The sequence below is a fragment of the Lipotes vexillifer genome, unplaced genomic scaffold, assembly GCF_000442215.2.
Source record: "Lipotes vexillifer unplaced genomic scaffold, Lipotes_vexillifer_v1.1 scaffold365, whole genome shotgun sequence".
Lineage (NCBI taxonomy): Eukaryota > Metazoa > Chordata > Mammalia > Artiodactyla > Lipotidae > Lipotes > Lipotes vexillifer.
Window position 1 is genome coordinate 873,250 of NW_006781263.1, and position 12,978 is coordinate 886,227.

General features: G+C 38.2%; 1 protein-coding gene across 1 annotated transcript in view; it reads right to left on the reverse strand.

Moving 5' to 3' along the window:
- The window catches only part of CRNKL1 (crooked neck pre-mRNA splicing factor 1), a 30,000-nt gene that overhangs the window by 16,187 nt on the left and 835 nt on the right, over window positions 1-12,978 (reverse strand). The window contains exons 2-5 of the mRNA XM_007454528.1: window positions 11,985-12,137; window positions 11,047-11,138; window positions 10,068-10,226; window positions 9,434-9,600 (exon numbers count right to left, since the gene is read on the reverse strand). Coding sequence (XP_007454590.1) covers window positions 9,434-9,600; window positions 10,068-10,226; window positions 11,047-11,138; window positions 11,985-12,137 — 571 coding nt within the window. The remainder of the gene's footprint in view (window positions 1-9,433; window positions 9,601-10,067; window positions 10,227-11,046; window positions 11,139-11,984; window positions 12,138-12,978) is intronic.

A 12,978-nucleotide genomic window follows, 5' to 3' on the forward strand; every position in this document is an offset into this window, starting at 1 on the left:
TAAGTGACCTGGAAGATAAAATAGTGGAAATAACTACTGCAGAGCAGAATAAAGAAAAAAGAATGAATACAACTAAGGACAGTCTCAGAGACCTCTGGGACAACATTAAACGCACCAACATTCGAATTATAGGGGTTCCAGAAGAAGAAGAGAAAAAGAAAGGGACTGAGAAAATATTTGAAGAGATTATAGTTGAAAACTTCCCTAATATGGGAAAGGAAATCGTTAATCAAGTCCAGGAAGCACAGAGAGTCCCATACAGGATAAATTCAAGGAGAAATACGCCAAGACACATATTAATCAAACTGTCAAAAACTAAATACAAAGAAAGCATATTAAAAGCAGCAAGGGAAAAACAACAAATAACACACAAGGGAATCCCCATAAGGTTAACAGCTGATCTCTCAGCAGAAACTCTACAAGCCAGAAGGGAGTGGCAGGACATACTGAAAGTGATGAAGGAGAAAAACCTGCAACCAAGATTACTCTACCCAGCAAGGATCTCATTCAGATTTGATGGAGAAATTAAAACCTTTACAGACAAGCAAAAGCTGAGAGAGTTCAGCACCACCAAACCAGCTTTACAACAAATGCTAAAGGAACTTCTCTAGACAAAAACACAAGAGAAGGAAAAGTCCTATAATAACGAACCCAAAACAATTTAGAAAATGGGAATAGGAACATACATATCGATAATTACCTTAAATGTAAATGGACTAAATGCTCCCACCAAAAGACACAGATTGGCTGAATGGATACAAAAACAAGACCCATATATATGCTGTCTACAAGAGACCCACTTCAGACCTAGAGACACATACAGACTGAAAGTAAGGGGATGGAAAAAGATATTCCATGCAAATGGAAACCAAAAGAAAGCTGGAGTAGCAATTCTCATATCAGACAAAATAGACTTTAAAATAAGGACTATCAGAAGAGACAAAGAAGGACACTACATAATGATTAAGGGATCGATCCAAGAAGAAGATATAACAATTGTAAATATTTATGCACCCAACATAGGAGCACCTCAATACATAAGGCAAAAACTAGCAGCCATAAAAGGGGAAATCGACAGTAACACATTCATAGTAGGGGACTTCAACACCCCACTTTCACCAATGGACAGATCATCCAAAATGAAAATAAATAAGGAAACACAAGCTTTAAATGATACATTAAACAAGATGGACTTAATTGATATTTATAGGACACTCCATCCAAAAACAACAGAATACACATTTTTCTCAAGTGCTCATGGAACATTCTCCAGGATAGATCATATCTTGGGTCACAAATCAAGCCTTGGTAAATTTAAGAAAATTGAAATTGTATCAAGTATCTTTTCCGACCACAACGCCATGAGACTAGATATCAATTATAGGAAAAGATCTGTAAAAAATACAAACACATGGAGGCTAAACAATACACTACTTAATAACGAAGTGATCACTGAAGAAATCAAAGAGGAAATTAAAAAATACCTAGAAACAAATGACAATGGAGATACAACGACCCAAAACCTATGGGATGCAGCAAAAGCAGTTCTAAGAGGGAAGTTTATAGCAATACAAGCCCACCTTAAGAAGCAGGAAACATCTCGAATAAACAACCTAACCTTGCACCTCAAGCAATTAGAGAAAGAAGAACAAAAAAACCCCAGAGTTAGCAGAAGGAAAGAAATCATAAAAATCAGATCAGAAATAAATGAAAAAGAAATGAAGGAAACAATAGCAAAGATCAATAAAACTAAAAGCTGGTTCTTTGAGAAGATAAACAAAATTGATAAACCATTAGCCAGACTCATCAAGAAAAAAAGGGAGAAGACTCAAATCAATAGAATTAGAAATGAAAAAGGAGAAGTAACAACTGACACTGCAGAAATAAAAAAAATCATGAGGGATTACTACAAGCAACTCTATGCCAATAAAATGGACAATCTGGAAGAAATGGACAAATTCTTAGAAATGCACAAACTGCCAAGACTGAATCAGGAAGAAATAGAAAATATGAACAGACCAATCACAAGCACTGAAATTGAAACTGTGATTAAAAATCTTCCAACAAACAAAAGCCCAGGACCAGATGGCTTCACAGGCGAATTCTATCAAACATTTAGAGAAGAGCTAACACCTATCCTTCTCAAACTCTTCCAAAATATAGCAGAGGGAGGAACACTCCCAAACTCATTCTACGAGGCCACCATCACCTTGATACCAAAACCAGACAAGGATGTCACAAAGAAAGAAAACTACAGGCCAATATCACTGATGAACATAGATGCAAAAATCCTCAACAAAATACTAGCAAACAGAATCCAACAGCACATTAAAAGGATCATACACCATGATCAAGTGGGGTTTATTCCAGGAATGCAAGGATTCTTCAATATACGCAAATCTATCAATGTGATTAACCATATTAACAAATTGAAGGAGAAAAACCATATGATCATCTCAATAGATGCAGAGAAAGCTTTTGACAAAATTCAACACCCATTTATGATAAAAACCCTGCAGAAAGTAGGTGTAGAGGGAACTTTCCTCAATATAATAAAGGCCGTATATGACAAGCCCACAGCCAACATCATCCTCAATGGCGAAAAACTGAAAGCATTTCCACTAAGGTCAGGAACAAGACAAGGTTGCCCACTCTCACCACTCTTATTCAACATAGTTTTGGAAGTTTTAGCCACAGCAATCAGAGAAGAAAAGGAAATAAAAGGAATCCAAATCGGAAAAGAAGAAGTAAAGCTGTCACTGTTTGCAGATGACATGATACTATACATAGAGAATCCTAAAGATGCTACCAGAAAACTACTAGAGCTAATCAATGAATTTGGTAAAGTAGCAGGATACAAAATTAATGCACAGAAATATCTGGCACTCCTATATATTAGTGATGAAAAATCTGAAAGTGAAATCAAGAAAACACTCCCATTTACCACTGCAACAAAAAGAATAAAATATCTAGGAATAAACCTACCTAAGGAGACAAAAGACCTGTATGCAGAAAATTATAAGACATTGATGAAAGAAATTAAAGATGATACAAATAGATGGAGAGATATACCATGTTCTTGGATTGGAAGAATCAATATTGTGAAAATGACCCTACTACCCAAAGCAATCTATAGATTCAATGCAATCCCTATCAAACTACCACTGGCATTTTTCACAGAACTAGAACAAAAAATTTCACAATTTGTATGGAAACACAAAAGACCCCGAATAGCCAAAGAAATCTTGAGGACGAAAAATGGAGCTGGAGGAATCAGGCTCCCTGACTTCAGACTATACTACAAAGCTACAGTAATCAAGTCAGTATGGTACTGGCACAAAAACAGAAAGGTAGATCAATGGAACAGGATACAAAGCCCAGAGATAAACACATGCACATATGGACACCTTATCTTTGATAAAGGTGGCAGGAATATGCAGTGGAGAAAGGACAGCCTCTTCAATAAGTGGTGCTGGGAAAACTGGACAGGTACATGTAAAAGTATGAGATTAGATCACTCCCTAACACCATACACAAAAATAAGCTCAAAATGGATTAAAGACCTAAATGTAAGGCCAGAAACTATCAAACTCTTAGAGGAAAACATAGGCAGAACACTCTATGACATAAATCACAGCAAGATCCTTCTTGACCCATCTCCTAGAGTAATGGAGATAAAAACAAAAATAAACAAATGGGACCTAATGAAACTTCAAAGCTTTTGCACAGCAAAGGAAACCATAAACAAGACCAAAAGACAGCCCTCAGAATGGGAGAAAATATTTGCAAATGAATCAACTGACAAAGGATTAATCTCTAAAATTTACAGGCAGCTCATGCAGCTCAATAACAAAAAAATAAACAACCCAATCCAAAAATGGGCAGAAGACCTAAATAGACATTTCTCCAAAGAAGATATACAGACTGCCAACAAACACATGAAAGAATGCTCAACATCATTAATCATTAGAGAAATGCAAATCAAAACTACAATGAGATATCATCTCACACCAGTCAGAATGGCCATCATCAAAAAATCTAGAAACAATAAATGCTGGAGAGGGTGTGGAGAAAAGGGAACACTCTTGCACTGCTGGTGGGAATGTGAATTGGTTCAGCCACTATGGAGAACAGTATGGAGGTTCCTTAAAAAACTACAAATAGAACTACCATATGACCCAGCAATCCCACTACTAGGTATATACCCCGAGAAAACCAAATTTCAAAAAGAGTCATGTACCAAAATGTTCATGTCAGCTCTATTTACAACAGTCCGGAGATGGAAACAACCTAAGTGCCCATCGTCGGATGAATGGATAAAGAAGATGTGGCACATATATACAATGGAATATTACTCAGCCATAAAAAGAAACGAAATTGAGCTATTTGTAATGAGGTGGATAGATCTAGAGTCTGTCATACAGAGTGAAGTAAGTCAGAAAGAGAAGGACAAATACCGTATGCTAACACATATATATGGAATTTAAGAAAAAAAAATGTCATGAAGAACCTAGGGGTAAGACAGGAATAAAGACACAGACCTACTAGAGAATGGACTTGAGGATATGGGGAGGGGGAAGGGTAAGCTGTGACAAAGTGAGAGAGTGGCATGGACATATATACACTACCAAACGTAAAATAGATAGCTAGTGGGAAGCAGCCGCATAGCACAGGGAGATCAGCTCGGTGCTTTGTGACCGCCTGGAGGGGTGGGATAGGGAGGGTGGGAGGGAGGGAGACGCAAGAGGGAAGAGATGTGGGAACGTGTGTATGTGTATAACTGATTCACTTTGTTATGAAGCGGAAACTAACACACCATTGTAAAGCAATTATACCCCAATAAAGATGTTAAAAAAAAAAATTCAACGCCCATTTATGATAAAAAACTCTCCAGAAAGTGGGCAGAGGGGACATACCTCAACATAATAAAGGCCATATATGACAAACCCACAGCTAACATCATACTCAATGGTGAAAAACTGAAAGCATTTCCTCTAAGATCAGGAACAAGGCAAGGATGTCCACTGTCACCACTTTTATTCAACATAGTTTCGGAAGTCTTAGGCATGGCAATCAGGGAAGAAAAATAAAAGGAATCCAAATTGGAGAGAAAGTAAAACTGTCACTGTCTGCAGATGACATGATACTATACTTAGAAAATCCCAAAGATACTACCAGAAAACTACTAGAGCTCAATCTGGTAAAGCTGAAGGATACAAAATACACAGAAATCTCTTGCATTCTTATACACTAACAACGAATGATCAGAAAGAGAAATTAAGGAAACAATCCCATTTACCATCACATCAAAAAGAATAAAATACCTGGGAGTAAACCTATTATGTAAGAAGGCAAAACACTTGTACTTAGAAAACTATAAAATATTAATGAAAGAAATCAAAGATGACAGAAACAGATGGAAAGGTATAACATGTTCTTGGATTGGAAGAATCAGCATTGTCAAAATTACTATACTACCCAAGGCAACCTAGAGATTCAATGCAATCCCTATCAATGGCATTTTTCACAGAACTAAAAAAAAAAGTTTCAATCTGTATGGAAACACAAAAGACCCCAAACAGCCAAGGCAATCTTGAGGGAAAAAAACCAGAGTTGGAGGAATTAGGCTCCCTGGCTTCAGACTATACTACAAAGCTACAGTTATCAAAACAGTATGGTATTGGCACAAAAACAGAAATATAGATCAAGAGCACAGGATAGAAAGCTCAGCGATAAACCCACACACCTATGGTCAACTAATCTATGACAAAAGAGGCCAGAATATAAAATGGAGCAAAGATAACCTCTTTAATAAGGGGTGCTGGGAAAACTGGACAGTTACATGTAAAAGAATGAAATCAGAACACTCCCTAACACCATACACAAAAATAAGCTCAAAATACATTAAAGAACTAAATGTAAAGCCAGATACTCTTAGAGGAAAACAGGCAGAACACTCTGACATAAATCGCAACAATATCTTTTTGGTTCCACCTCCTACAGTAATGAAAATAAAAACAAAAATAAATGGGACCTAATTAAACTTGAAAGCCCCTGCACATCAAAGGAAACCATAAACAAAACGAAAAGACAACCCACAGAATGGGAGAAAATATTTGCAAACGAAGCAACCAACAAGTGATTAATCTCCAAAATACACAAATAGCTCATGCAGCTCTATATCAAAAAAAACAAACAACCCAATCAAAAAATGGTCAGAAGATCTAAACAGACATTTCTCCAAAGAGGATTGATAGATGGTCAAAATGCACTTGAAAAGACACTCAACATCACTAATTATTAGAGAAATGCACATCAAAACTTCAATGAGGTATCACCTCACACCAGTCAGAATGGCCATCATCAAAAAGTCTACAAACAATAAATGCTGGAGAGGGTGTGGAGAAAAGGGAACTCTCTTGCACTGTTGGTGGGAATGTAAATTGATACAGCCACTATGGAGAACAGTAAGGAGGTTCCTTAAAAAACTAAAAATAGAACTACCATATGACCCAGCAATCCCACTACTGGGCATATACCCTGAGAAAACCATAATTCAGAAAGAGACATGTACCACAATGTTCACTGCAGCACTATTTACAATAGCCAGGACATGGAAGCAACCTAAGTGTCCATCGACAGATGAATGGATAAGGAAGACGTGGCACATATACACAATGGAATATTACTCAGCCATAAAAAGAAACAAAAGTGAGTTATTTGTAGTGAGATGGATGGACCTAGAGACAGTCATACAGAGTGAAGTCAGTCAGAAAGAGAAAAACAAATACCATATGCTAACACATATATATGGAATTTAAAAAAAAAAGGTTCTGAAGAACCTAGGGGTAGGACAGGAATAAAGACGCAGACATAGAGAATGGCATAGAGAATGGACTTGAGGACACGGTGAGGGGGGAAAGGTAAGCTGGGATGAAGTGAGAGAGTGGCATGGACATATATACACTACCAAATGTAAAACAGGTAGCTAGTGGGAAGCAGCCGCATAGCACAGGGAGATCAGCTCGGTGCTTTGTGACCACCTAGAGGGGTGGGATAGGGAGGGTGGGAGGGAGTTGCAAGAGGGAGGGGATATGGGAATATATGTATACATATAGCTGATTCACTTTGTGATACAGCAGAAACTAACACACCATTGTAAAGCAATTATACTCCAATAAAGATGTTTGAAAAAAAACACAAACTACATATAGAACTACCATACGATCCAGCAATCTGGGCATACATCTGGAGAAAACTGTAATTTGAAAAGATACATGCACCCCATGTTCATTGCAGCAGCATTTACGATAGCAAAGACATGGAAACAACCTAAATGTCCATCTAAAGGAATGGATAAATGAGATATCGTATATATATATACAATGGAATACTACTCAACCATAAAAGAGAACGAAATAATGCCATTTGCAGTAACATGGATAAATCTAGAAATTATCATACTAAGTGAAGTAAATCAGGCAGAGAAAGACAAATATATATCACTTATATGTGGAATTTAATTTTAAAAATGATACAAATGAACTTTTTTGCAGAAAGAAACAGATTCATCGATCTTGAAATCAAACTTATGGTTACCAAAGGGGAAACGTCAGGGGAAGTGATGGATTGGGAGATTGGGATTAACATATACACACTACTATATATAAGATAGATAACTAACAGGGACCTACTGTATAGCACAGGGAACTCTACTCAATGTTCTGTGGTAACCTATATGGGAAAAGAATCTGAAAAAGAATGGATACATATATATGTATAACTGACACACTGTAAATCAACTATACTCCAATAAAAATTTAAGGAAAAAAAAAATAAGGAAGTTCCCTAGCAATCCAGTGGTTAGGACTTGGCGCTTTCACTGCCATGGTCCAGGTTCAATCCCTGGTCGGACAACTAAGATTCTGCAAGGTTTGTGGCGCAGACAATAAAAAATCTTAAAAAAAAAGAAAGGAAGAAAGAGAAAAACATGTCACAAAAGGAAAACTTCTAACCAGAGCCAAAAGAGAAAGTTCTGAATTACCATTTACTTCTTCACAGGACGTATGTATTTTTAATCTACCTTCCGTGAAGAAATCATTAATTTCTAAAGTAGTAATACATTCAAATAGGGCAACGATGTAGAGTGCAGGCTCTAAAGTGGCTACTGGGTTCAAACACCATCTCCATCACTACCCGAGAGACCCTCTCCTGCCTGTTTCCTCATCTGTAGAATGAAGCAATTTCCTGAGTCACAGGGCTGTGGTGGGGATTAAAGGACAATATCTGTAAAATGCTTAGAATAATGCATGGCACAAAGCAGTCACTATAAATGCTGTTGTTAAACTAGTAATACCAAAATGAGTAGTCATAATTAAGATGTTAAAATTGCATAATAAAGTTGAGTCTTGGATCTCGCAGTAGTTATGTTCTATGAAGTCATTCTGCCTAGCAAATACCAAATCACTGCTCCTAGGGGAAATACACACACACACACATCTCACACAGACTGTGATTTTAAATCCTAAAAACAACTAATGTTGGTAGATTCTATTTTCTTTATTTTATGAAATAGAAAACAAGTCTCAAAAGGGTTAAGTGACTTGCCTGAGGCCGCCCACTAACTGGTGCCAGAGAAAGGATTCAGCCCCATCCAGCTGGCCCCAGAGCTGAAGTGTCTCTCTCTCCCCTGTACCACCCCTCCCATCCCTCGCCCCCGTCATCCTTGCAGGACAGCAGAGACAGAAGGCAGATGATTGTCTTGTTTGTCCTCAACTGGGACCATGTGTCTTGGGTGATTCAAATTTTTCATCACTCTGGACTTTTCTGCAAATGACTGCCAAAGTACCACAAATACTGATTTTGGGTTTACAAATAAACTTTAGCAAGTAGGAGAATTCACAAGTACAAGAACAGTGAAAAAGTAGAATCAACTATTTCAAGTTCCTGAGAGTGCTTTCCCGTGTTACCATCTCCTCTTCAGTCAGCCCCCAGTGGGAACTTTTTATCTTCCTTTTAAAGATGAGGACACCCAAGGCTCCAAGGAGTTACCCGACGCGTTGAGGTCACACGGCTAGTAAACGGTAACCCTCTAGATCGACTCCAGAACCGGTGCTAATGACCAACATACACCCCAGAACAAACCAGGACCCAATGCAGTGGCCAGGGCCTTAGGATGTCACCTTCCACAAGGAACCACAGTGTTAATGCCAAAGTATAAACAGACCAAAGTCTCACTGGAAAAGATTCAATTATCCAGACCACAAACTTTTTTTCTGACCAACCTGTGTCCCTAGAAAATATAAACGAAGTCTATGCAGCAGATGTTGACTTCTAGGCCAACATCAATGACCACATGTCCCAACCAAACCACAGCCCCACGGGAGTGCAGCGCCTGGGAAAAGGGCACCACACAGACCTGTCCAAAGGATATAGCGTTCATAAATGGTGCGGGCCCGATCCACCTCTTTGTATCTCAGCTCGAAGTTGATGTAGGAGTGCCAGGCCTGCTCCTCTGGCTGCCACTCCATCCAGCGCTCGAACACCTGCCGGGCACCCGCCATGTTCCCCAGCATCTCCTCCATGTACGTATACTTGTACCTTTAACAAAATAATCCCAAATTACCTGTCATGCTCAAAATGACTTAGGGAAAAAAACAGTCTCTGGCAATTTCCAGCTCTAACTTTATTAAACATGAAGAAGATTTAGGGCTTTATCTTCCCTGAAGGTTATAAGTCAAACATGTTTTCTTATTAAAATGTAAGTCTGAAAAGGATCAACCATTGGAAAAAAGGATTTTTCTCCTCAAAAGTTGCTTAGTTTGAAAAGATGATTTTTATGCATAAAAGATTACAACCAAAATTTGTTTTGATTACACAGCTATTATACATTGAGATTATAACTTAGCAGACTAAAGGACATTAAAAAGTACGGACAGTATGTTTAAAGAAAAAAATAAGATGTAAGATTAAATATATATACGATTACAACTATAAATAAAATAAATACACAAAAATGTGGATATTTGTAGTCTACAAAAAGCCATTTCATTAGATCAGAAACTTACCAGAACTGATTGACACGAGGCAGAGTCGTTATGGCCCGGTCCCAGATATTTCGGGCATGGTTGACCTGGCGATTCTTCATTTCCATTTCTGCATATTTCAGCCAGAGTGTAATATTTCGATAGTCCACATCCAAAGCACGTTCATATATGGATCGAGCCCTAGAGAAGCAAGATTTGGAGGGTATCAGAAACAGTACATGCAACACACATGGCAAGCATTTGAAACCATCTGCAGTGCTCTGCTATGTTGTCAGGTGTTTACCATGAGCCAGGTTCTGGGCATAAAAAGGTGAAAAGATCTGATGTTCTCAGGAACCTTAACAAGACTCAGAGAAAGACTGACATGCGTGTAATTGCAACGCAATGTGACAAATGTTATAATCAAGGTCTGCACAAGGAAGCAGAGGGGAAAGAAATGAAAATGTCTGGTGGAAAAGACCAGGCAGTAGGTAAGAACTTGGGAAAAGTTCCAGAGGCCAAGGTGGGTAGGGAGGATGCTCAGTGCAGGCAGAGAGAACAGCCAGGTGTCAGGTTGAGGAGGCAAGATTTGTCCAGGGAGCGACAGGTGCTCGGGCCCAGCCAGAGCAGGGGGCGTGCTGGGAGAACGCAGAAAGGGGGACAACAGGAAGGCTCAGGCTGTGATGTCATCTTTTTGGCCACTGGTTTTCAGTGGAACAATTTTTATTTAAAAAAAAAAAAATCCCAATATGGAGACAGCAGATGGAACTGCACTTCTCTGGCTATAAAGTGTGTGCCCATGGCGAGACCCACCTTGGAGAGCCTCCACTGCTCCCCCCAGGACTGTTCCACCACAGTGGCCCTCATGCCCCTCAAAGGAACCCTAGGGTCCCATGGAACAGACTTTGAAAATTATTACCAGAGACACACGCTTTTACTCGTGCTTTAACTTTTTCTGTGTTTTAGTATCTGGTAATTTATGACTTTTTATTTACACAATTACATGCTCAGTGATTTTTACCTTTGAATCTCCTTTAGACTCTCTTCCCATTGTGCATATTTTATCCAGTTACTAATCACAGTCCTGTTTTTTCTTATGTTATCTTCAAAAGTCTGGCAAAAGGCAAAAAGGGTCAAATTAAAGGGAAAATAACTGAAAATGACATCGTCTTTTGTCTACTGATCTTTGTACCAAGAAGTTTATTCATTTTGCTCTTATTTAAGAGAAATTACATCCTGGAAGCCTCAAGAAATAAGAAACCTACTAAGGAAGGTTATGGTCACAAGTGTTTCCTTAAAGTCTTACATGCAAACATAGAGAAAAACTTTAGATAAAAAGAATTATTAGTAGAATTGTTGATATTTTCTCTTATTGCTCATGACAACTAACTGGTACTTTAATATACTCTACACTTTTCCTAATAAGAAAACGTTTTTACCTATTTAAGTCCTCTCAATGTCTCAGAATTTCATACACAGCTCATTGAGGATAACTAATAAATAGATACAGTAAGATTAGCAGTTTAAAATGATCCCACATCCTAGGGTGAGAAGGTCGGATCAGATCCCCAGGTCTTCTCGCGGCTCTATCGCAGGTCTTACCTCGTAACACGCAAGGCGGTACAGACAGAAGAACATAATGCAATCTCGCTAATTCCACCCCTACTCCAGCTGTCTGTTGTTCTGCCTGTTAAACTTCCACTCATCTTTGTTTCAACACCAAACATTCTGTCTCTGATGGATTTAATTTAATTTCTTTAAGACAGACAACTCATGGCATATTTCATAGAGCTCAGCACAATGCAATCACCTGGTAACCAGAGGTTATACTATTCATGCGGCTAGAAACACTCACCTCTTCTTAGCTTCTAGTCTCTCTAACCAGTGAGGAACTTTTCAAACTCTGACCTATTAATTCCTAACAACATCAACAGACTGAAAGGTATCACGTGGACCCACCTTCCTCTTCCTTAGTTTGTAATCATTTAACTCTTCTTCATCTGTGATCTTCTGTTGAGGGGGAGGTGGAAGAAGCTCAAGTTCTCTTTCCTTGGCTTCTCTTAGCAGTTGCTCTGCAGTTATCTGCACCTCAGCTGGGGCTTTGTTTTTTACCTTTTAAGACAGGAGACATTTCTATTTTTAGCAAGTGCTCTTTGCAACAAGGTTTAAGAAACAAATGAACATATTTTTGGATGTGAACTTTATAAACATTACTACAAATGCCCTCTTTGCATGACATGCTCCCATTTCTCTATGAAACAAAGTAAAAAAAATATTTTCTATCTTATGCAGGGTATCTATTACAAAGCCATAGGTAAAAGCCTCAAGAGACAAGATAGCAAAAGCAGCAAGTTTTCCCTTTTAGAATAGTGTAATAATAAACTTCGAGGCTGCCTTGGTAAAATTCTCACAAAAGGTTTTGTTTTATCAAGATGTGTGCCATTTCTTATCTAGCATTTCAACCTTTTTTTACAGAAGTCTTCAACTTCTGCCCCAGGTGGATAACTGCATTTGACTTTTCATGGCATTTCAAAGACATGTTCAGTAAGTTCCCATCATTAGACTGTAAGCTTCTTGAGGTCTCAGAGCTGTGCTGTCCAACACAGCAGCCATGAATCACATTTGGTGAGTCCAAACTGGTCTGCAAGTGTAAAACACACACGGGATTCTGAAGACTTAATATGAAAAAGAGAATAAACTACCTAGTTAAACTTTTTATATTCCTTACATGTTGGAATGACACTATCTTGGCTACACCGGCTAAATATAATATACAAATTAAAATTCACGTCACCTGTTTTAACATAGCTATGAGAAAACTTACAATTACCTATGTGGTTCATGTTATATTTCTATGGGACCCATGGAGCCCAATAGAAGTTTATGGAACTGAATTATAAGAAGTATTAAGTATTTAATGCCATGTGTGGAATGATGATGATGATAATGACGA